General features: G+C 47.7%; 1 protein-coding gene across 2 annotated transcripts in view; it reads right to left on the bottom strand.

Annotated features, from left to right (window-relative positions):
- The window catches only part of MPPED1 (metallophosphoesterase domain containing 1), a 93918-nt gene that overhangs the window by 28293 nt on the left and 42574 nt on the right, over positions 1-23051 (bottom strand). For both annotated transcript variants that reach the window (XM_054470027.2, XM_054470028.2), the window contains exon 4: positions 3020-3245. In XM_054470027.2, the coding sequence (XP_054326002.1) occupies positions 3020-3245 (226 nt within the window). The remainder of the gene's footprint in view (positions 1-3019; positions 3246-23051) is intronic.

The raw sequence follows: 23051 nt of genomic DNA, 5'->3' as shown, positions 1-23051 counted from the left end.
TCCTAAATCTGCCCACAGCCTCCAGCCACCAGGTGGTCACCATGTGGTACCAACCAAGGCAGCCCAGGGGTTTCCCAGACACTTTCTGCTGGGGCATGGTAGCAGGGATCCAGCCTCCCAGGGGAGTGTAGCGGCCAGAGTAGCTCGGCGTGCATTCCATGACACCACAGCAGCAGACGCAGGCAATCTGCTCACCCCAGTTGGAAACTGAGTGAAACTTGCCCAGCAAATGAACCCAGGTCTCACCTCCACCACCTGCTCCCAGCCCCAGACAGGGCCTGAGAGGAACAGGAGGAGCAGCAGCTCACAGCCTCCCTTGTGGGATGGAGAGGAGGGGGCGTTCAGCCCTTGGTGTTAAGGGCTGTCAAGTGACAGACCCAAGAAGAGCCTGGCACAGGGCCTGGCACATAACAGAGGTTCAGACATGTGGTCTCCCCCTGCCTCCTCTGCCTGTGGAAATCTCATGCCTCTTTTGGCCGCAGTTCAAATGCCCCCTCCAACATGGAGCCCTCCTGGATCTCACCAAACCCTTTCTGGAGCAGGGTCGCACGGCCCCTGAACCCATCTCCTGGGCTCGAGTTCCCGTCTCTGTCTTTCGGCTTCTCCCACTCCCTGGCATGGCACAGGCTGTGTGTGTGCACCTGGCTGGTAGGGGGGTCAAGGGGAAAGCTCACATCCAGGCCACTGCTTGCTGGGTCCTCCTTCCAGACTGCCCTCCTGGTTTTCGGCCTATCAGACTTCCCCAGATCTGAGCTCTAGTGGCCGGTCAGGCAGACTCAGCCACCTCCCCTCCTCTCCTTGTCCTTGGTACTGACCTCATCACATCCTCAAGTGCCCAGAGGTCTTTGTCTGGGACCTCACTGGCTGCAGGGGGTGGTTCACCAAGACCCTGTACATCGTGAAGTCCAGGGAGATGACAGCAGGCACCTGCCGAGGCCAAGGAAGATGAGACAGTCCTGCACCTCCCCACCTTCCCCTCTGCTCCATGAGGAGGCTATGGCAAGATGAAACCAGGTCCTAAATCTGCCCGCAGCCTCCAGCCACTAGGTGGTCACCATGTGGCACCAACCAGGGCCACAGGGGTTTCCCAGATGCTCTGTGCTGGCAGTAGCTCTCTCTGAAGTCCCTCCACCCAGGCAAGCCCTTTGTGCCTCTAAAAGGCTCCTTAGCCTGGCTGACTGTGCTGCTTCCTGATAGTGCAGCCTCAGGCCACGTTACTCCTCCCTGCCTGTGAATACCCTTCTCTTCCCTCAAGGCTCAGGTTACTCCACCTCCTCCAGGGAGCCTTCCAGGATCAAGCCACACTTTTAAGCATATGTGATCTTGCCCTTCCATGTATGAAGCCCCCCTCACCCTGCCAGCACTGGGAACCCTGTGGCCGCTCATTCTGTCCACCTATAGAATAGGGATAATAAATCAGTCCTCACAGGGCTGAGTAAGGATTAGAGATAAGGTTTATGGACCTTTAGCCTAGGGCCTAGATTACTGTAATTGCTCAGAAATTATTTCCTGCCATCACCATCATCATCATCACCATTGCCTTCTTCATCATCATCACCATCATCATCACCACCACCCCCACCATCATCACCACCATCATTATCTCCATCACTACCCTCACCATTATGATCACACCACCACCACCATCATCATCATCACCATCATCATTCTCACTGCTATCATCATCATCACCATCACTACCACCACCACCACCATAATCATCCTCATTACCATCATCACATCATCACCATTCCACCATCACCACCATCATCACCATCACCATCATCACCATCAGCATAACCACCATCATCACCATCATCAGCAGCATCGCCATCATCATCACCATCATTATCACCATCGCTACCCTCAACATCATCATCACACCACCACCATCACCATACTATCATCACCCTCACCCTCACCCTCATCCTCATCATCGTCATCACCACCACCACCATCACCACCATCACCACAACCATCATCACCATCACCACCATCTTCACCATCACCATCATCACCATCATCATCACCATCACCATCATCACCATCAGCATCACCATCATCACCATCAGCATAACCACCATCATCACCACCACCATCACCACCACCACCATCACCACAACCATCATCATCACCACCATCACCACCACCATCATCACCATCACCATCACCACCCTCACTATTATGATCATACCACCACCACCATCACCCTCATCATTGTCATTACCTTACCATCATCATTCCCACCACCATTATCATTACCACCATCACCAACATCATCACCATCACCACCATTATCAACATCACCATCATCACCATCACATCACCACCATCATCACCATCATCATTACACCACCATTGTCATCACCATCACCATCATCCCCATCATCATTACACCACCATTATCATCACCATCACCATCATCCCCATTCTTATCACCATCATCATCACTATACCATCAGCATCACCATCATCACCATCACCACTATCATCATTATCACCATCATCACCAATATCATTATTATTATGATCATCATCTCCCCCAGCCCCTGACATATGCATCTTTTTTTGTATGGAGCAGGAAGACGGCATTAGAGAAAGATTCCTAGCATTATAGAATATTCATTAAAGGCAGGGGTTCTGGAACCAAATTGCTTGGGTTTAATCCCAGCTCTGCCCCTTCCTAGCTGTGTGACCTTTGGCAAGGTCCTCACCCACTCTGGGACTCAGTTTCCTCACCTGTAAAATGGAGATAATAGTACCTGCCTGTAAGTGAGCTAGTACTGCACAGCATAACACAGGTTACAGCTGATAATGCTATTTTCAGTGAGATATGGGAAAACAGGCCCAGAGAGCAGCAGTGACCTGCCTAGGTTCACACAGAGGGTGAGGGGTCAAGATTCAGTCCTGAGCCTCACATCTGGAGCTCCCTGCTGCTACTCCCATCCCCTACACTCCCTGAACTCAGCCTCAGCTCTGGTCTCGCCAGCAGGCAGGACCAGCACCCAGGCCCACTCACCATGGGGAGCCATAGATCCGGAAGCCCCGCACGGTGACCTCCGAGTCCTGAAGGTAGATGCAGTTGGTCAGCAGCGACTGCACATTCTCATAGTTCTCCGGCTTCAGCTTTGACACGGATGGGAAGTAGTAAAAGTCCTGCTTGATGAGGTCGGCCATGAACTCCTGGTCAAAGGTCAGCTCGTGGTTGCCTGCGATCACGATCTTGTACTCGTAGGGCAGGCTGCCTGCAGGGGTGGACACAGACAGACACACAGCACACAGCTGTCAGCTTTTCCAGAAGCCACAGCACGGCTGAGAGAGGGGCGGGCAGGAGGAAGCTGCTGGAATCACTGACAGGTGATTCCTGTCAGGTGCCGGGCCCCCAACAGGTGTCTTCATCAGATCAAAGGAGGCAGCAGCCTGATCACTGTCCCCACGGTCCTGCCTGCCCAGGCCTCCACCGGCCATCGGCCCCTGAGATCATCAGAAAGAGGCTGGACAGGTTCCTCCCAGGCTGCTGAGCTGCAGAGTGCCTGGCCTCATCCTGGGACTTCTCTGCCTCCATTTCTTCTGTCTGGACTAGTTTTCTACTGGAAGAAGACCCCAACACTGCATCCCCAGCCCTAGCTGTCACCGGCCTCATGGTCCCAGGCCCCCACCCCCTTGGTATCTTGGACTTTTTATCCTCCACTTTCCAAAAGGGATTGCAAGGTCTTTGCAGAGCCCAGTTCAAATGTTTGGAGATCCCACACTCAGGAAACATTATAGTACCCACCCCTACTGCCATGGAAACTCAAAGCCAAAACAAAATCTAGATGGAATCAAAACAAAAATGTCTATGTATACAGCCACCGAATTACAATAGTGTCATTCTAGCTTTGCTGTGTGCAAACTTTTGGGTAGTTCTTCCAAGGTACACATCTTTCTCTCTCTGGGGTCCGGTTTTCTGGATGCCCTAGGCAGGAGTGTGCACTGCCACCCAGGAGAGACTGGCTGGGGGCTGGTTTCTCGGCAGCTGCCCGGCAGGCCTCACCCACCAGGCTGGCTCTATGCAGGCGCAAGACCACCACAGCTCTTCGGTCTCAGTAAACGCCACTCGTCCCTGCCCCTACTCCATCTGAGAACCAGCCTGACCCCAGGCTTGGGCCCCTGACTCCCCACTCCCCACCAGCCTCAGCTGCTGGGCACTCATGGGCCTGGAGAGTCAAGATGGTACTGTAAGCCCTGATTTGGACAAAAAATGGAATGTTGAAAGTGCACTTGGAGACCCAAGCCTTTCTCCTGGCCCCTCCTGGGAGGAGAGTGCCCTGGAGGGTCAGGCAAGTAGCAAAGGCGCCAGCACAGCACAGGTGCCTCGGGGGGATGGGGGCCCAGACAGGAAAATGGTGACATTCCATAACCAGTTCACAAAGCAGTAACTGTGGCTAACAAAGACCGACACCTCGTGAGGCATCCCCTCTATCCCTGGGAGACCATGACCTTCATCTGCTAAAGCACACACAAGGCAAGGTGCCCGAACACTTGTCTGGCCATCAGGCTCCACTGAGCCCCTTCCCTGACACCCCCTTCACTCCTCACCCTCCTGGGGCAATGCCCAGCAGCACGGGCACCGTGGTCTGTCCCCTAGGACAACACAGCAGCCCAGGAACAGCAGAGCCTTTTCCACCATGACCAAAAACTCTACCTCTCCCACTGTGTGAGCATTCCGTGGGGAACCGAATTCCAGAAATGCCTCTGCTCCAAATACTAAGGATTGTTTTTCTTATTGGAAACGGATGCTTGCAATATGGGCTGAGACTCAGAAGATGTGCCATCACACTCAGCTCTCAGGAAGCACTCTAGGAAGAGCTCGCCTCCCCAGCCCCTATGTGAGCTCCAGGGAAGGGCAGAGTGAGGTTTACAGCAGTACATGTCCTATAACTACGGCCATTATTATATCCTAATAGCAATGAAATAGAAGGGTCCAGGCCCTGTTATAAGTTTCTTCTCTACCCCCAGCTAGATGAGACCTGTGCCGTCTGTCTAACCACGTGCCCTATGGCCACGGCAAATGGCCAGGTCCCAGCCTGGCCAGGGAGGGTGGGCCAGGGCGGTAAGAAAGGGAACCCTGAGGCGAGACAGAAGTTTTCTGCAAAACAGGCAGAAAATCCCAATATACTCATATCTGACTCACCAACCACCCCAGACTGCTTTACAGGTTTGAGAAAGAAAGCACTGCTCTTTCTTCTTCAGGATTTATCAACTCTGGGGCGGGGGGACCATTGGTACATGGGGGGCTACTGGTACTTAGCAGGCCACAGAATCTCAGCTCCAGCAGCCTGGATCCCAGACCCACTCTACCACCAACCAGCTGTACGACTTAGCTTCCCTGTGCCTCAGTTTCCTCACCTGTAAAATGAGAAAAGTAACAGCGACCTTGCAGAACTGTTCTGATATTATAGAAGATAATCAATGGAAATGTACAAAATTTTGATGTTCAAAAAAAGCAAGGAGCTTCCCTGGGCCAGAGTTTGCAAACTAGAAGCAGGCAGGCCAGACCCATCCACAGACATATTTTGTTTGGCACAACTTTTTTTTTAAACTTGAATTTGTTGCCAACATCAAAAATTTGAGAGATTCCTAATAACATTTCATTACTTCTGTTTTCTAAAAATAAAGAAATAAATACAATTTAACCTCTGGCCATCCCGGTCCAGTCAGGAAGTGCTGAGTGTCTGTGTTCCCTTGGACAGGATGAATGCGTCCAGCTGGCCCCAGTCCCCACCTGTCCCTACCGTCTCACACCTAGTCCGATTCATTCATTTGAAGGTGCTGCCCACTCCTAACAGGCATTTGAGTTTCTGTCCCTGGGGACATGAAGGGAATGGCCTGGCCCTGGCCCGAGGTTCTTCAATCAGGCTGCAGGGATGAGATTCTCCAAGCCCCTTCCACCTCACCAACCCTCCTCTTGCTCATCAGAGCCCACCCTGATGGACGCTGGGAACTCTGCTTGCTGTGCTCATAGGAGAGCTCCAAGAACATGGAGGTTCTTGTGTTTGCTTCCCCCAGCTCTGTCCCTAGCAGGCCCCAGCAGGAGTCTGGCGAATGAAGCCGCCCACAGCCCCACAGTGCGACCAGGCATGGCGCAGAAAAGCCCTCTCCAGTGAGGCTCAGGCTGCGGAGAGGAGGGAAGAGGGCTGCGTGGGCCTGAGCAGCTGGCAGTGAGTCCGGGAGGACACAGCAGGAAAGATGGCCACTTCCGGACCCCTGGTGGAACGTTGAGATCTCATTTCCCTAGAGCACCCCCAAGGTACTTGGTTCTATTATCTCCTCTTTGCAGCTGAGCAGAATGAGGCTCAAATGCCAGGAAACCCGCCCAGGCGCCATGGCTGCGGAGGGGGGTGCTGGTCCAGCTGACTCCATACCTCTGGACGGGCGCCTCAGACTCCTCCAAGGCCAGCAGACCCCTCATCGAGCCCCTCCCCAAACACACTGCAGCAGGGAGGCAGCCAGAGCCCCCAGCTCGTGTTGGGGGTGGCCACCATCACTGCCTTCAGGCTCTGATTCACCACGTTTCCACTTCACATCACCCATCCATCCTGCAGCCCAAGCTGGGAGTGCAGAGCCAGTGCTCATGTATTTATGTCATGTCTTTGACTGGGGGTGTTACTTAAGCAAATTAGCAAATTACTCCAACTGTACAGTTTCATTTATTTCTGCAGCTCCCGACTACTGGGGATTGGGCGTGGCACAGAAGCTGTCAGCTCTCCCCTCTTCTTCTCACCTCAGCAGTGGATGACTGAGGCTTTTTCCCTCCCAGAAAAGGGTGGGTGGGGCACAAGGCCCAGCTCCCATACATAAAGCAAGGCAGCAGGGCAGGAGCCACCACTTGCTGGGGTGACACCCTCAAACACTATCTGCTCCATGGCTTGGAGGCAAAGGGACATCCACTTATGAACACAGAAACTGTCCAGCACCACATCCCTCTGAGTCCAAAGTCACAAGAATGCCTGTGGGTGTCCACCTGGACTTGGCAATTCACCAGCTGTGCATAACCTTCACAGACACTTAAGTGTTACTATCCCCAGGTAAATCTGGGGAAACTGAGGCCCAGAGAGAGGTTGCCTAAGATGACACAAATCAATAGCAAAATGACTGACAATTACAGAGGACAATGGACATTTGGTAGACCCTATGGCAGTATCCTGAAGTGTACTCTGCACCATCATGCTACCCCACCTCTCAGTGGATGGATGGATGCATGGATGGAAAAATGGTTTATAGATGGATGGATATACAGATGCACACATGGATAGATGGATGCATGCATGGATGAATGAATGGATGGTTTATAGATGGATGGATATATAGATGCACACATGGATGGATGGATACATGCATGGATGGTTTATAGATGGATGGATGGATGGATGAATGAATGGATGGTTTACAGATAGACGGATGGATGAGTGGATGAATGGGTGCTTTGTAGATGGATAGATATATAGATGCATATATGGATGGATGAATGGATAGATGGCTGGTTTATGGATGAATGAATGGATGGATGAATGGATGGTTTATAGATAGATGAGTGGATGAGTGGATACTTTGTAGATGGATGGATATATAGATGCATACATGGATGAATGAATGGATAGATGAATGGTTTATGGATGGATGGATGGATGCTTTATATATGTATGGATATATAGATGTATATATAGATGGATGAATGAATGGATGGATGGATGGATGAATGGATGGATGATTTATGGATGGATGGATGGATGGATGGGTGAGTGGATGGATGCTTTATATATGTATGTATATATAGATGCATATATAGATGGATGAATGGATGGACGGATGACTTATAAATGGGTTGGTGGGTGGGTAGATGGATGGATGGTTTAATGGATGGATGGGTGGGTGAATGGATGGATGTTTTATATATGTGTGAATATATAGATGCATATATAGATGGATGGATGGATAGATGGTTTATAGACAGACGGATACATAGATGCATATATGGATGGGTGGACAGATGAACTGACAGATGGGTGGATGGATGCATTTATCAATCAATCCATCCTTAGCTAGGTCTGACTGTCTCCTTTACACCAACTGACCTCTGTGTTGCCCCTTTTCCTCAAGCGTTTCTTCCAACTGTCCCTGGCAGGGCATTTTTTTGACTCACCCTCCTTACCCACAATCTTGATTGTCTATCTCTGAATCTCCTCCAATTAAACCTGCTCTCTTGCAGCTGGGTATGGGGGACGCAGAACGGAAGTTCCAGCATGGCCCGACCATCATGGAGTGGGGAGGAGGAGTCTCCTCCTCTGTTCTAGGGCTGCTAACTCTGTTGTTAGAGCCTAAGTCTGCATTCGTTTTCCAGTGTTCACATCACCCTGCAGTTCTTACCAACCCGAACATAGATACAATTCCCAGTGACCAATCATTAGAGGCTCTCTTGCTTAATTTCATCACAACCCTCCATCTAAACAGTGAATGAGGGGAGTGTTTTGGGGACCTCAACCAACTAATTGATTTGCAGGGGCTTTATGGGTGAAAAATTAGATGAATACAAACTCTTCTGCCTAATGCCTGCACTGAACACAGAGGAAATGGATGTTGTTCTCTTTGCCCTTTTCTGCTGCTGTTCCTCCCTGCAGCAGGTAAGACGGCTGACCCACAGGGAAGCTTCCCCATTGCCCTGATGGGAGCTGCCTGAGAAGCCACCGGACGCACCTGAACCCCGGGAAAGCAGCTGTTCTCCAAGCAAGTGTGAAAAGAGATTAGGCAGCACCAACCTTGGAGACCAGAACATAACATGACCCCCCTGGACCAAAGATGGGCACAACATGGGGAAGCTAAAGAAAAAGCCTCTCTGCAGAGCACCCCCAGGCTGGGCACGGTGGACAGCAGTGCAGGTGCTGGGGGCTGTGCTTGCCCTGGTAAGGCTCAGCAAGGGCACAGATGGGTCCAAATGCCTTTTCTCCTCCACCTCCCCTCATCAACCCAACAGAAGCTAAGAATCCACTGAGCCTATCCTGAATGCCCCCTAGGCTGAATGCCCACCTTCTTCCCTGAAGCAGGACCCACTGCAAAGCCCCCTGCCCTGGTCAGCTCTCCATGAGCCCTGATTAAACATGAGCCCAGTGTTCCCATGTTCCAGACCCCGGCGAGGCTCCGCTGGGGACACAGTCATGAACCAGACACCACCAAGAGGCCTGTAGCTCTCCTAATCCATGCCGCTGGTTGGACAGGAGGAAACTGGAGCTCAGAAAGGGGAAGAGACTTGTCCAAGGTCACATAGCGAGACAGTGGAGAGAGCTAGGACTTGAACCCTGGCCTCCTGCCTCAGAGATGTCTGAACAATGACCAGCCTCTGGTAGGACATGCCTGATGAGTAGACAGTTTAGGGGACTGGAAGGATATGAGGACATCTGGGAAGAGTGGAGCAGGGACTTGCGACACCGGTCAAACCCTGAAACTGGAGACAGGCCAGGCGGACTCTGCTAGGTGGGCAAGGATGCTGATCTCCCAGCCTCTGCCACAAGCCCCAGGTCCTTGATGCCAAAACTAGTGCTTTTTAGAGCTGGGGAGCAATGCTACACATTTGTATTCTCCATGAAAACATTCAGACCATCTTCCCCAAATGCCTCCTTTTTTCCCAGCCAGATCATTCAACATCCTGGCATTTGCTAGCCATGGATTTCTTGTTGAAAAGACATTTAAGTATTAACCAGAAGAGCAGTAGAGGATGGCCCTGTTGTCTTAACTTTTCATTTGCTACATACGTGTATTCAAATAGCTGTGCATCCACACACAGATTCCACATCGCAGCAAGCACAGCTGCCGCACAGGGCAGAGGGGGACGCGCATGGAAATCTCTGCTTTTTGTGCTTCTGAGATTAATCTCCCTCCAAAAGGTTACAATTCTTTATCGCTAACACTTACCCATCCCATTTAACAGAAAGTGCTGCCTGAAAACTGCATAATCTGTTAAATTCAACAAGATATGTGCAAGCTTCTCCACCATCGATGCCATTCCCGGAGCAAAGTATTGAGCCCGGCGGAGTTTTAGTGTTCTCTAAATGCAGTGACAATCAGGAAAATGCCCACTTATGGCTTCTTCCGCCCATTCCCATCTCGCAGAACACAGCAGAGGGGGATGGAATAAAGAGATGGCATAACGATCTCTGATTGCATTTTTAGTACGTCTTTGACAGTTCTGTGTTTAAACACTTGCCGATGTCTAGGAGATTCACATTAGCAGACTTCTTGGTATGGCGCATGGTCTAGAAACACACCAGGATGGAGCAAGCTGCGAGAGTCAGTTGTGAGCCACCGTGGGGTCTTGGTGCAGCTCGGTGCATGAACGCCAGGAATGGCATCACAAGGCCAAGCACACAGAGGACTGTGGCTGACCGTGCAGAGAAAGGGAATTCTGTGTGTAACCTGAACAGGCGGGAGAGTTCTGGAGTCAGATGTCTGGGCCAACAGCCAAGGCTGAGTTCAGGGGAACACAGTGCAGGGCTGCGCCTGCAGAAGCGGAATTCTGCTACCCTGTACTGAGCGCCCTGTCCAGGCACTGCAACCAGCAACATGCATTCAATGCTTCCAGACACCCCTAGCAGGCATGGGCCATTCTCCCCGTGACAGAGATGAGAGGCAGGGCAGCAGAGTGGGTAGGGGTGCAGGCTGGGTAGCCTGACTTCCATCTTTACCTCCCACTGGCTCTCTGGCCAGAATAAGAACCCTCACTTCCCTGAGCTTTAGTGTCCCCATTTGTAAAACACACGTTTATGCTTCCCCACAGAGTTCTTGCAATGATCAAGCTTGCAATGATAGGTACACGTGAGCCCCACGCTGTACCTATACTTCTGCACGGATGTGTTTTTAAGCAAGTTTGATAAGACACATGGACACAGAAATGACTGTCACAAAGGAGGCTTACACTCACAGTTCTCTAAAAACGCAAGCCACGCTCCACCATGCCTGGCCAGACAGGGAAGCACTGGGGACAATCAGGAGGTGGAGGGTGAGGGGGAAACATGGGCAGAAGCCTGTCTCACGGTTTCCAAAGGAAGGGTTGGGCAAGGCAAGGGAAAGAGACTTAGGACTGTCTAGTTCGAATAATTCTGGCAGGCTCTGGGACATGGGGGTTGTCCCTAACTGTCTGGCACTGCCCCTGGGGTGATCAGGGCAGGTGGATAGTGGCCCTATCCACTCCACTGGGGGCTGTGGAGTGGTTGGCTTGTGTAGTTATTTGCTGTATCTAGGAACTGGTTAACCCAAAGAGGGACAATCCCCCTGACTCAGCAAGGCCCTCAGATGTCAAAGCATCAGAATACAGAAAATAAAAGGCAAGGTTAATACAACCTGGATGTTAGCCATTTTCATTGCATTTCGGGGCTATTCAGGAAGATTAACGCTGCAATGTATGGCACAGCCCAGAAATGTGAGCTGCAAGGCTGGAGATGAGAACAGAGACTCTACAAGGTCAGGTCACTTGCCTGGGGCCACACAGCAGCTCACTGGGACCCAAGTCTGCCTTCCCAGAGCTCGGTGCCACAACACCCCAGATAGAACAGACATCCTAGGATGGCAGACCCCCCCACTGAGCTGCAGACCCCCTGGCCTCATCCAGCCTCCACAGGTCCTGCATGGGAGGCTACTGGACCCAAAACTCAGCTCTGGTGCCTGGATTTAAAAGGCAAATGTGATTTTTCTTCTGTTGCATCCTAATAGCCAAAATGTTTAACTTTCAAACATTCGTTTTTCCTGGGAAATGTTTTAAAAACAGGAACATTCAGTCCTAATCATCTTCAACTGCTTGTTTCCACTGCTACTGCAGAGCACATATGACTTCAGGCCGAAAGTTTTCTGTGTTTTCCCCCAAAAATCAAGGCTGCCTGTAGCTAGCAGGACTTTGTGGGAACGTCCTCAAAAGTCACAGTCCAGAAGGACACACGTGCCCAGAGACATGTACAAAAGGCCCCTGGTGGCCCCCGGCTTCCCCAGCCAGGGGCTACCGCACTCCCTGCAGTGCTCTGATCTCAGCCCTACTCCTCCGACCCTGCACCCCTCTGGGTGCTTACGGCCTCCTGGCATCCGCATCTGCTGTTCCACACACTGGGATCCTCTTCCCGCCCTTCCTTCTGAGTCAACTCCAATTCAACTCGCACTTTATCAGCCAACCCAAGGGCCACTTCCTCCAAGACACCTTCCAAGACTCCCTCTCTTCACTCAACCCTAGCAGGATGATGGGTGCCCCCTACAAGCACCCAGGCACGTGCTTCTCACAGCCCTGACGAGCAAACCAACCGCGGGTTGATTTGTCTGCTTCCCCAGCAGCCTGGGAGCCCCTTCAAGGCCCCTGCCTTGTTCAGCACTCTACCCCCAGCTTGGGGCTCAGTGACAAGTACACACTCAACACACAGCCACTGAATCCATGAGGTTCCGTCGTCCCTTATCACCCATGTCAAGGGCCAGGGAGGTCACATGACTCAACAAAGGTCTCCTAAGTGATCGGCTACAGGATGTCCCCAGAGGCCAAATAGCTGGCCCACGGATGGTAACCAACACTGTTAGGATGAGGTGAGCCCATCAGGTGGCAGCCTCCCAACTGTCATGGTCTCCGCTCACTCGGCAGACATCAACAGTCCATGACTTCAAGGCCCGTGCCACGGAGCTGCCCCACAAGGCTGTGGGAGAGCCCTGGCCTGAGAGTCGGCCCAGCTCTCTACTATCTCACCATGTGACCCGGGGTAGTGAGGCCTTTCCCCGCCTCGTGCCTCAGTTTCCCCATCTGTTCCATGAAGACGTGACATAAAGGTCCTGACCTCTGAGAGCCCTTTCAATTCTCTGAGACCCTCCAGGCAGGTGTGTACATGGTACCGGGGTGGGGTGCCCACGGAGGGTGTTAACAGGGTCAGATGGTGGGACCCAAAGGGCCCTTGTATAGGATGGGATTCTGAATGCCCATGTTTGTCTCCAATTGTGGCTGACATCCCAAGAAATCGGCAATAAAGGAAGGAAAAGGCATGGCCTGCCAAGGACAGAGGTTTGGAAGCTGGAAAGAGATGGATGGGTGGACTGGCTTAGCTGAGCAAAGGAAACTAAAACCAAAGTCTTAGGAGTGGATAAGAGGAATGTGGAGCTACAAGAAGCAAGGTGAGCTGTGGCCAGAGCCCCAGGGGGTCTCAGGAACTAGAAGCCCAAGAGCTGCAGTCTGACTTAGAACCTGTATGAGAAGCAGGTGGGACCCGGGCCCCTCCCACCTTGCATCCATCCAGCAGTCATGCCGTCTGTCTTTCATCCCCACAAAAGTGGGGAGCACTACCAGGGTCACACAAAAACTCCAGAGAGCCCCATTTAGGGAACATCGAGGCAAGGGGATGAACCCTGGGGTCCCAGCCTCCAGACCCACTTAGCTATCAAATCTGGAAGCCAGACTTGGAAAGGAAAAACTGGGGAGAAAAACAGGTGCAGGAGGAAAAACCCATAGATATCGATATAGGGGTTGCCCAAAGACATGGCCAGGATGGCCAGGGCCCCATGATCACATCAGCCTATCCCCACCACACACACACACACACACACACACACACACACACACAGCTAACCAACAGCTTTCAGATGTTCAATTCGTATACGCAAATGCAGTGTCATCAGGCCTCTGAGAAAAATCCCACAGTGAAGGCCGGGCACAGTGGCTCACACCTGTAATCCCAGCACTTTGGGAGGCTGAGGCAGGCAGATCGCCTGAGGTCAGGAGTTCAAGACCAGCCTGGTCAACATGGCGAAACCCTGTCTCTACTAAAAATACAAAAATAAGCTGGGAGTGGTGGTGGGCGCCTATAAACCCAGCTACTCAGGAGACTGAGGCAGGAGAATCACTTGAACCTGGAAGGCGGAGGTTGCAGTCAGTCGAGATCACGTCACTATACTCCAGCCTGGGCAACAGAGCAAGACTCTGTCTCAAAGAAAAAAAAAAAGAAAAGAAAAGAAAGGAAAGGAAAGAAAGAAAGAGAAAAAATGAAAAATCAACCACAGTGAAAACAGAGTCACAGGCCAAATCAAACAAGGAAAAGAAATCAGAGGGAAGAAGGCCGAGGCAGGAAAATGCTTTTTTAAACTATATCATTGACAGCCTTGGTGAGATAATAAAATATTGCACCCATGAAATTTTAGCAGGGTGCTTTTACAAAAGAAATAAAAACATAGCAGGATATTTTTTAATTTGGCCAAAAGTAGGAAGATGAAATCAAGGAAATCTCCCAGACACTAAAATAAAAAAGACAATGAAGTAAATAACAAGTGAGAAAAGATTTAAAAATCAGGCTGGCCACAGTGGCTCCCATCTGTAATCCCAACACTTTGGGAGGCTGAGGTGGGAGGACAGTTTAGCCCAGGAATTCAAAGATGTGGTGAGCTGTGACTGCACCACTGCACTCTGGCCTGGGTGACAGAGCAAGATTCTGTCTCAAAAAAAAAAAAAAAAAATCATAAGCCCAATATCTGAGTACTACAAGTTGCAGGAAGAGAAATCTGAAAAAGAGATGGAAGAAAAAACTGGAAATGAGAAAAGTTCCTGAATTAAAGGACAAAATTTTTCCATTAAGAGAGTGATCGGAAAAAATAAATGAAAAAAAGACCCACATTAAGCACATTCTCCAGAAACCCAATAGGTTATATATAAAGGATGAGAAATCCCAACAGCAGTGGAATTTTCAATAGTGACACTGAAAAAAAAAAGGAAAAATGCCTTCCAAATTCTAGGGGAAAATGATTTGCAACTCAGAATTCTATACCTAGATAAACTATTAGTTAAGACAGGACAGAATAAAGATCTTTTCTAACATGCAAGTCTGCCAGATATTTCTCTTGTGCACTTTCTCAGAAAGCTACTGGAGGGTGTGCTCCACCAAAATGAGGGAGTAAACCAAGAAAAAGGAAACCACTGGATCCCAGAACCAGGGGTTACAAGACAGAAGAAAGGTAAAAGGAGAAGATGGCCATCTGAAGATGGTGACTGTGAGCAGGACTGGAAATCAATCAGTCCCAATGGGAGCAGGGCTTGGAGGCTCCAGGAGGTAAGCCGCCAAGAAAAACGATAAGACAGATGACCTAGCACATCTCACCACACTACAGAGGGGTGTTTAAAGCTCTGCAGAAGACTTGAGGATGAACTATGATGGGCACATGAAAATATAAGCAAACAAACAAAATAATTAACTACTTTTAAAAAATAATGTCATATAATGAATATTCAACCAAAAATTGGGATAGGAATACCAACAGGTGAAAAGATGCATATGTGAGTAGGGAAGCTAAATCTCTAAATCTTCATTTCCCATTGTAAGAAATCTAAAAGTAATGTCTAAATTGAAAAATCAAAACATAGCAATCCTAGGTTGTTCCTTCAAGAAACAAGAGAAGCAGCACTAGAGCTGCACTGGGAGTGGGAACCAGGCCTCGGGAGGGGGCTGCTATCTTGAGCATAAGCCTTGTAGCACTCTGTGACTTACAGTGCACATTTATTACCTGAATGCAAATAAAATGTTGATTAAATAAAAAGAAGTATCTTCAAAGCCAAGTGCTTCTCGTCCACTTCCCAACTCTGTCCAGGGCCACCCTGACCTCTCACTTGCTCTGCCTGTTGCTCAAAACCTGCAACAAAAGCAAACTGGGCCACAATTAAGATTGATGGAAAGACAGAGCAGGTAGAAAATCAAAGCTGGCTGATTGCTCTGAGATTCTGAGGGTCCGAGTGCTGGGATGACTCTGGCACCAGGTTCAAAGGCAGGTGATCCAGCTGAGCAGCTCCTCACCTGGGCAGATCAGGCAGCTGTTAATGACATCACTGTTGCTACCTGCTGAGAACTTCAGCCACCTCCCCGGTGCCCTATTTCTCATCCTCACAATAGCCCCACAAAACAGGCAATATTATTAATATTTGGCAGATGAAGAAATCGAGGCTAATAAAGTTAAGGAACTCCACAACTGATCAGCGAAGAAGTGGGAATTTGAACCTGGGTGCATCTGAAGCTGAAACCCATGATTTTCCCCTCAGTCACAACCAGTTAGACATATATTCTCAGGTTTTTTCATTAAATATTTCTCAAAAAAAAAAGTAAAAAGAGTGTTGCCATACATTTGAGTCTTTACAATATCTCTCTTGCTATGAGCAGCTCTCAATGACTTTATTTTAAGCAACATAACACTCTGGGCAAGACTTTGTAGCTGCTATAAACAAAGAAGCAATACAGAGAAGCACTTTGAGGATGAGGATTAAGGATCTTTGAGCACATGCTCCTCCACAAAGTCAACAACAACACTGGCAAAAGTTGTCAAAATCTACTTTTTTAAAATTCTGGAAATTAACCAACAATCTGAGGAGCAGAGATGCACGAAAAAGAGCTGAGTTGTGCAGCATTCTAACTTACCCTCTTCTCAGCCTCCTCTTTCCAAGCCTGTAGTAGCCTGAAAATCAGCAGTCTCAGAACCATTGCAGCTGTGAAAACTACCAGCCTAGCAGCCACTGGAGGGGGAAAAACAGCTTTGAGACTCCCAAGAAAGCCCCTTTCACTATTTGGCATATAAAGCCTCATTTGTAGAACTTGTCTTTTTTTAGAGATGAGGTCTTGCTATATTGCCCAGGCTGGTCTCAAACTCCTGGCCTCAAGTGACCCTCCCATCTCAGCCTCCCAAAGTGCTAGGATTATAGGTGTGTGCCACTGCACCCAGCCAGGACTTGTCTTTATTTGACCTGACTCAGAGCTTGCTCAATGAGGAAAGCCCTATCCCCAAAGTATTTGTTAAAAACAATCAGCAGCAGTTGTCTAACATCACAGCTTCCCAAGGAGGCCATACCAGTTAGGGCAAACAAGAGGCCAACCAAGAAACTTAAAATGAAAATCTGGAGAATGAGGCATCCACAGGGCATCTAGAGGATCATGCTCATGTGCAGGGCTGTGCGTGTGCCCAGGAAAGGGGCCCTCATCACTCACCTCAGAATGACCTTGAAGCACATGCAAGAACTGAAGGCTTTTGTAAAGTGCTAGGGTGTTGAGGATGTACCTCAACAAAATAGTTAGGAGCCCCTCAGCAAACGATGGGAGACTTATCAGTTCAAGGCATGTAAGGAAATCTCTGACCAGTCATCAGCTCACAACTAAGCTAACCAAGCAGAAACTTTAGTAGCCACACATGACAGAGAATACAAACACCACAGAGTTTCCAGAACATTCACTAAATAAACAACAACAAACCTTGGTGCAGGGGGTGGGATCTGATTCCCATAATCAGCAAATTATGTTATTTAAAACATCCACAGCCTAAGTGTGTTGGTGCTTGCCTGTGGTCTTAGCTACTCAGGAGGCTGAGGCAGGAGAATCACTTGAACCCAGGAGACGGACATTGCAGTGAGCCAAGATTGCGCCACTGCAGTGAGACAGAGTGAGACCCTGTCTCAAAAAACAACAACAAACAAACAAACAAAATCCAGTTTTTTTGTTTTGTTTTGCTTTGGTTTTGGGGGGTTTTTTTGGGGTTTTTTTTTTTTTTTTTTTGAGATGGAGTCTCACTCTGTCACCAGGCTGGAGTGCAATGGCGCAATCTTGGCTCACTGCAACCTTCGCCTCCCAGGTTCAAGTGATACTCCTGCCTCAGCCTCCTGAGTAGCTGAGACTACAGGCACATGCCACCACACCCAGCTAATTTTTGTATTTTTAGTAGAGATGGGGTTTCACCGTGTTGGCCAGGATGGTCTTGATCTCTTGACCTCGTGATCCGCTCGCCTTGGACTCCCAAAGTGCTGGGATTACAGGCGTGAGCCACCACACCTGGCCACAAAAACATCTAGTATCTTTTTAAATAAAACACACAAAGTAACAGGAATGTATGCTCCTTAGACAAGGGAAAGAGCAGTCAATAGAAATCGTCCTTGAGGAAACCCAGATGGTGGATATAACTAAATAATGCCTTTAAACCAGCTATTAGAAATATGTTCAAAGAACTAGAGAACTGTCTAAAGAATTCAAGAACATTATGAGAATGATGTGTTCGCAAATAAAGCATATCAATAAGGAGATATAACTATAAAAAAGAATCCAATTCTGGAGTTGAAAAGTAAAATACCTAAAATGACATTTTCATTAGAGGGTCTCAATAGCAGTTTCAAGCTGGCAGAAGAAAGAATGAGCAAACCTGGAGACAGATCTGTTGAAATCATCCAGTTTGAGGAACAGAAAGGAAAAAGAATGAAGAAAAATGAACAGAGCCTCAGAGACCTGTGGGACACCGTTGGGTGCACTAATGTGTGCATAAGAGGAGCCGCAGAAGAAAAAGTGAGAGGGGACAGAAAGAGTAGTTAAAGACACAATAGCTGTATTCCCAAACAACAGCTCACGCCTGTAATCCCAGCATTTTGGGAGGCTGAGGTGAGTGGATTACTTGAGGCCAGGAGTTCAAGATTAGCCTGGCAACACCCCATCATGGCAAAACCCCATCTCTACTAAAAATACAAAAATTAGCTGGGCATCGTGGTGTGCCTGGTGCACCTGTAGTCCCAGCTACTTGGGAGGCTGAGACACAAGAATTGCTTGAACTTGGGAGGCAGAGGTTGTAATAAGCCAAGACTGAGCCACTGCAATCCAGCCTGGGTGACAGAGTGAGACTCTGTCTCAAAAAAAAAAAAAAAAGAAAAAGAAAAAAGAAAAAGGAAACAATAGCAAAACCTCCCCAAATTTGATGAAAAACATTAAGCTACACATGCAAGAACTTCAAGTAACTCCAAACATGATAAACTCAAAGAGGTCCACACCTAAACACATCATAATCAAACTGTCAGAAAGCAGACAATCACTCATCACACACAAGTAATCCTCAGTAACAGCTGACTTCTCATCAGGAACCACGATAACCAGAAGGCAGTGGGATATACAAATGCTGGGAAGAAGGACTGTCAACCAGCAATTCTACATCCTGCAAAACTATCCTTTAAAAATAGAGAAATTAAGTCATTCCCAGTTAAGTCATTCCCAGATAAACAGAAACAAACTGAATCTGTCACTAGCAGACACTCTCTACAAAAAATACTGAATATACTCTTTCAGACTGAAATGAAAGGACACCAGACAGCAAGTCAAATCCATATGAGGAAATAGAGAGCACTGGTAAAAGTAGCTACACAGGTAAATATAAAGGACGGTACAGGCCAGGCACGGTGGTTCACGCCTGTAATCCCAGCACTTTGGGAGTCTGAGGCAGGCGGATCACGAGGTCAGGAGATAGAGACCAGACTGGCCAACAAGGTGAAACCCCGTCTCTACTAAAAATATAAAAATTAGCTGGGTGTGGTGGCACGTGCCTGTAATCCCAGCTACTTGGGAGGCTGAGGCAGGAGAATCACTTGAACCAGGGAGTCAGAGGTTGCAGTGAGCCGAGATCACAACACTGCACTCCAGCCTGGTGACAGAGTGAGACTCTGTCTCAAAAAAAAAAAAGACAATACAATTGTATTTCTGTTTGTAACTACTTTGTTCTCCTATCCAGTTTAAAAGACAACTACACTAAGGAATACAGTCATGGACTGTTAATGACAGAGATGCATTCTGAGAAATGCACCATTAGGTGACTTTGATATCGTACAAACAGCAGAGTGTACTTAGGCAAACCTAGATCATACAGCCTACTACATACCAAAGCTATACAGTACAGCCTATCACTATAGGCTACAAACCTGTACGGCATGTTATCGTACTGAATACTCCAGGCAATCGTAACACAATGGTAAGTATTTGTATATCTAAACATAGAAAAGTAAGTAAAATTACAGTGTTATAATCTTACGGGACCACTGTAGTATATGCGGTCTGTCATTGACAGAAACATCATTACACAGCACATGACTGTAGTTATAAAACTGTGTTAATGAGCTTATAATGCACAAAAATGTAATTTGTATGACAATAATAGCATAAAGGAGGGGGAGGGCATGGAACTCTACATTAGAGCACAGTTTCTGTATATTTATGAAATTAGGTTGCTATTAATCAAAACTAGATTGTTATAAGGTAAAAAAAATTAATTATAATGCCCAGGGCAACAACTAATAAAGTTTTTCAATATAGTGAAAGAAATGAAATTAAAATAGTGAACTAGAAAATATCTATTTAACACAAAAGAAGGCAGTAATAGAAGAAAAGATGGACAAAAAATATATAAGATATATAGAGAACAAAAAGCAAAATGGCAGATATAAATCCTACTTTGTCAGTAGTTGTATTAAACATAACATGCTTAAACAGTCCAGTCAAAAGAAGGCAGAGATTAAAATTTTTAATTTTTTAAAAATCCAATTATATGCTGTTTATAAAAGACACACTTTAGATCCAAAGAAACAAGTGGGTTGAAAGTAAAAGAATGAAAAAGATATACAAACAGTATCCAGACGCCAAAAGAGAGCTGTAGTCGCTATACCAGCATCAGAAAAAAATAGATTTGAAGACAAAAATTGTTACTAGAGAAAAGGAAGAATATTTTATAATGATAAAAAGCCCAGCAACAGATGGCTTCACTGGCGATTTGTATCAAACATTTCAAGAATTAACACTAGTCCTTGACAAACTCTTCCAAAAAGCAAAAGAGGAGAAAACACTTTCCAGCTCAGTCTAGGAGGCTTTGATACCAAAACCAGACAAAGCTATCACAAGAAAAGAAAACCACAGACCAATATTCCTTCTGAATATAGGCGCAAAATCCTCAAAAAAATACTAGCAAGTCAAATCAAGCAACAAAGGATTAGACACCATATAAAAAGGTATTATACATCATCAAATGGGATTGAACTCAGGAATGTAAGGTTGGTTCAACATACAACAATTAATGTAATATACCATAATAATAAGGGGGAAACCATATGATCATCTCAACAGGCACAGAAAAGCATTTGACAAAATAAAACACGCTTTCATGATTTAAACACACACACACACACACACACACACACACACACACACACACTGGGTACGGTGGCTCCCGCCTGTAATCCCAGCATTTTGGGAGGCTGAGGTGGATGGATCATTTGAGGCCAGGAGTTCAAGACCAGTCTGGCCAACATGGCGAAAACTCTTGTCTCTACTAAAAATACAAAAATCAGCCAGGCATGGTGCTGCACATCTGTAATCTCAGCTACTTGGGAGGCTGAGTCACAGGAATCGCTTGAACCTGGGAGGCAGAGGTTGCAGTGAGCCAAAATTGCACCATTGCATCCCAGTCTGGGTGACAGAGCAAGACACTGTCCCTAAACAAAACAAAAAACATGTAACAAACTGGGAATAGAAGAGATATTCTGAACCTGACAAAGAGCATCTCTAAAGGTCCCTCAGCGAGCTGGGCATGGTGGTGCACACCTGCAGTCCTAGCTATTTGGGAGGCTGAGGCAGGAAAATCATCTAAGCCCAGGCACTCAAGGCCAGCCTAGGCAATATAATGAGACCCTGTCTCTAAATAAACAAATAAATACATACATATTACAAATCCCACAGCTAACATCATACTTAATAGTGAAAGACTAAAAGTCTTCCTCCTAAGATCAGTCACAAAACAAGGACGTCCACTCTTACCATTTCTATTCAACACTATGCTTGAGGTTCTAGCCGGGGCAATGAAGCATGAAAAAGAAATAAAAGCATCCAGAACGGAAGGGAAGAAATAAAACTGTCTCTATTCACAGACAAACATGATCTTGTGGCCACAAATCAAGGAAGCCAAAGACTGCCAACAGCCACCACAAGCTACAAGAGGCAAGATAGGATTCCCTGTTTCCTCTCCCTCACCAGAGCCTCCAGAAGGAACACAGCCCTGCCGACACCTGAATGTCAGATTTCTGACCCCCAGAGCAGTGAAAGGATACATTTCTGTTATCTTAAACCAAGAAGCTTGTGATAACTTGTTACTGCAGCCTCAGGAAATTAATACAATAGTCAAAGTGCTGGAAACCAAAGACAAGAAACTTTCAAGCAATTGGGGCAGAGGAAAGGACACATTATCTTCAAAGAATCAACAGTAATGCTGATAGCTGATCATTCAACACGGAGCAATTACACTGAGTAGTTATGTTGCTGAGATTATGAATGGATTTCCATAGCTTCCTGCAACAGATTCAAAAATGCTCTGAAAAGTATGTCGGAAACAGAAAATAGCTCTAGTGATGGCAGTTTCACCTGTTATAGGCTAAAAATTGTCTCCCCCTCCACAAAAGGAACATGTTGAAGTCTTAATTCCTAGTACCTCAGAATGGGATGACATTTAGAGACAGGACCCTTAGTGAGGTAATTCAGGTAAAATGAGGTCATATGAGTGGGCTCTAATCCAATGACTGGTGTCCCAATAACAAGAGGACATTGGCCTGGCTCAGTGGCTCACGCCTGTAATCCCAGCATTTTGGGAGGCCGAGATGGGTGGATCACCTGAGGTCAGGAGTTTGAGACCAGCCTGGCCAACATGGTGAAACCCCATCTCTACTAAAAATACAAATATTAGCTGGGCGTGGTAGTGGGCACCTGTAATCCCAGCTACTCTGGAGGCTGAGGCAGAAGAATCCCTTGAACCCCGAGGACAGAGGTTGCTGTGGGCCAAGATCACGCCACTGCACTCCAGTCTGGGTGACAGAGTAAGTCTTCGTCTCAAAAAAAAAAAAAAAAAAAAAAAAAAAAAGGACATGAAGGCACAGAGAGGCAGAGAAGCTCATATAAGGACACAGTGAGAAGACGGCCATCTGCAAGCCAAGGAGAGAGGCCTCAAAAGAAACCAACCTGCTAACATCTCAACCTCAGATTCTGGCCTCCAGAACTGGGAGACAATAGGCTTCTGCTGTTTGAGCCTCCCAGTCTCTGGTACATGGTCAGGGAAGCCCTATCAAACCAACACAGTATCAATGCAGCAGATGCACTTGAAGAATCTGAATACAAATGTTTCATAAGATGTGAGGGAACAGAAATATATGTCTCAGTCCCAGCGCTTTGGGAGGCTGAAGCAAGCATATCACCTGAGGT

The sequence above is a fragment of the Pongo pygmaeus genome, chromosome 23 (assembly GCF_028885625.2).
Source record: "Pongo pygmaeus isolate AG05252 chromosome 23, NHGRI_mPonPyg2-v2.0_pri, whole genome shotgun sequence".
Classification (NCBI taxonomy): Eukaryota; Metazoa; Chordata; class Mammalia; order Primates; family Hominidae; genus Pongo; species Pongo pygmaeus.
Note: the sequence above shows the minus strand (reverse complement) of the source record. Positions and strands in the feature narration are given on the sequence as shown.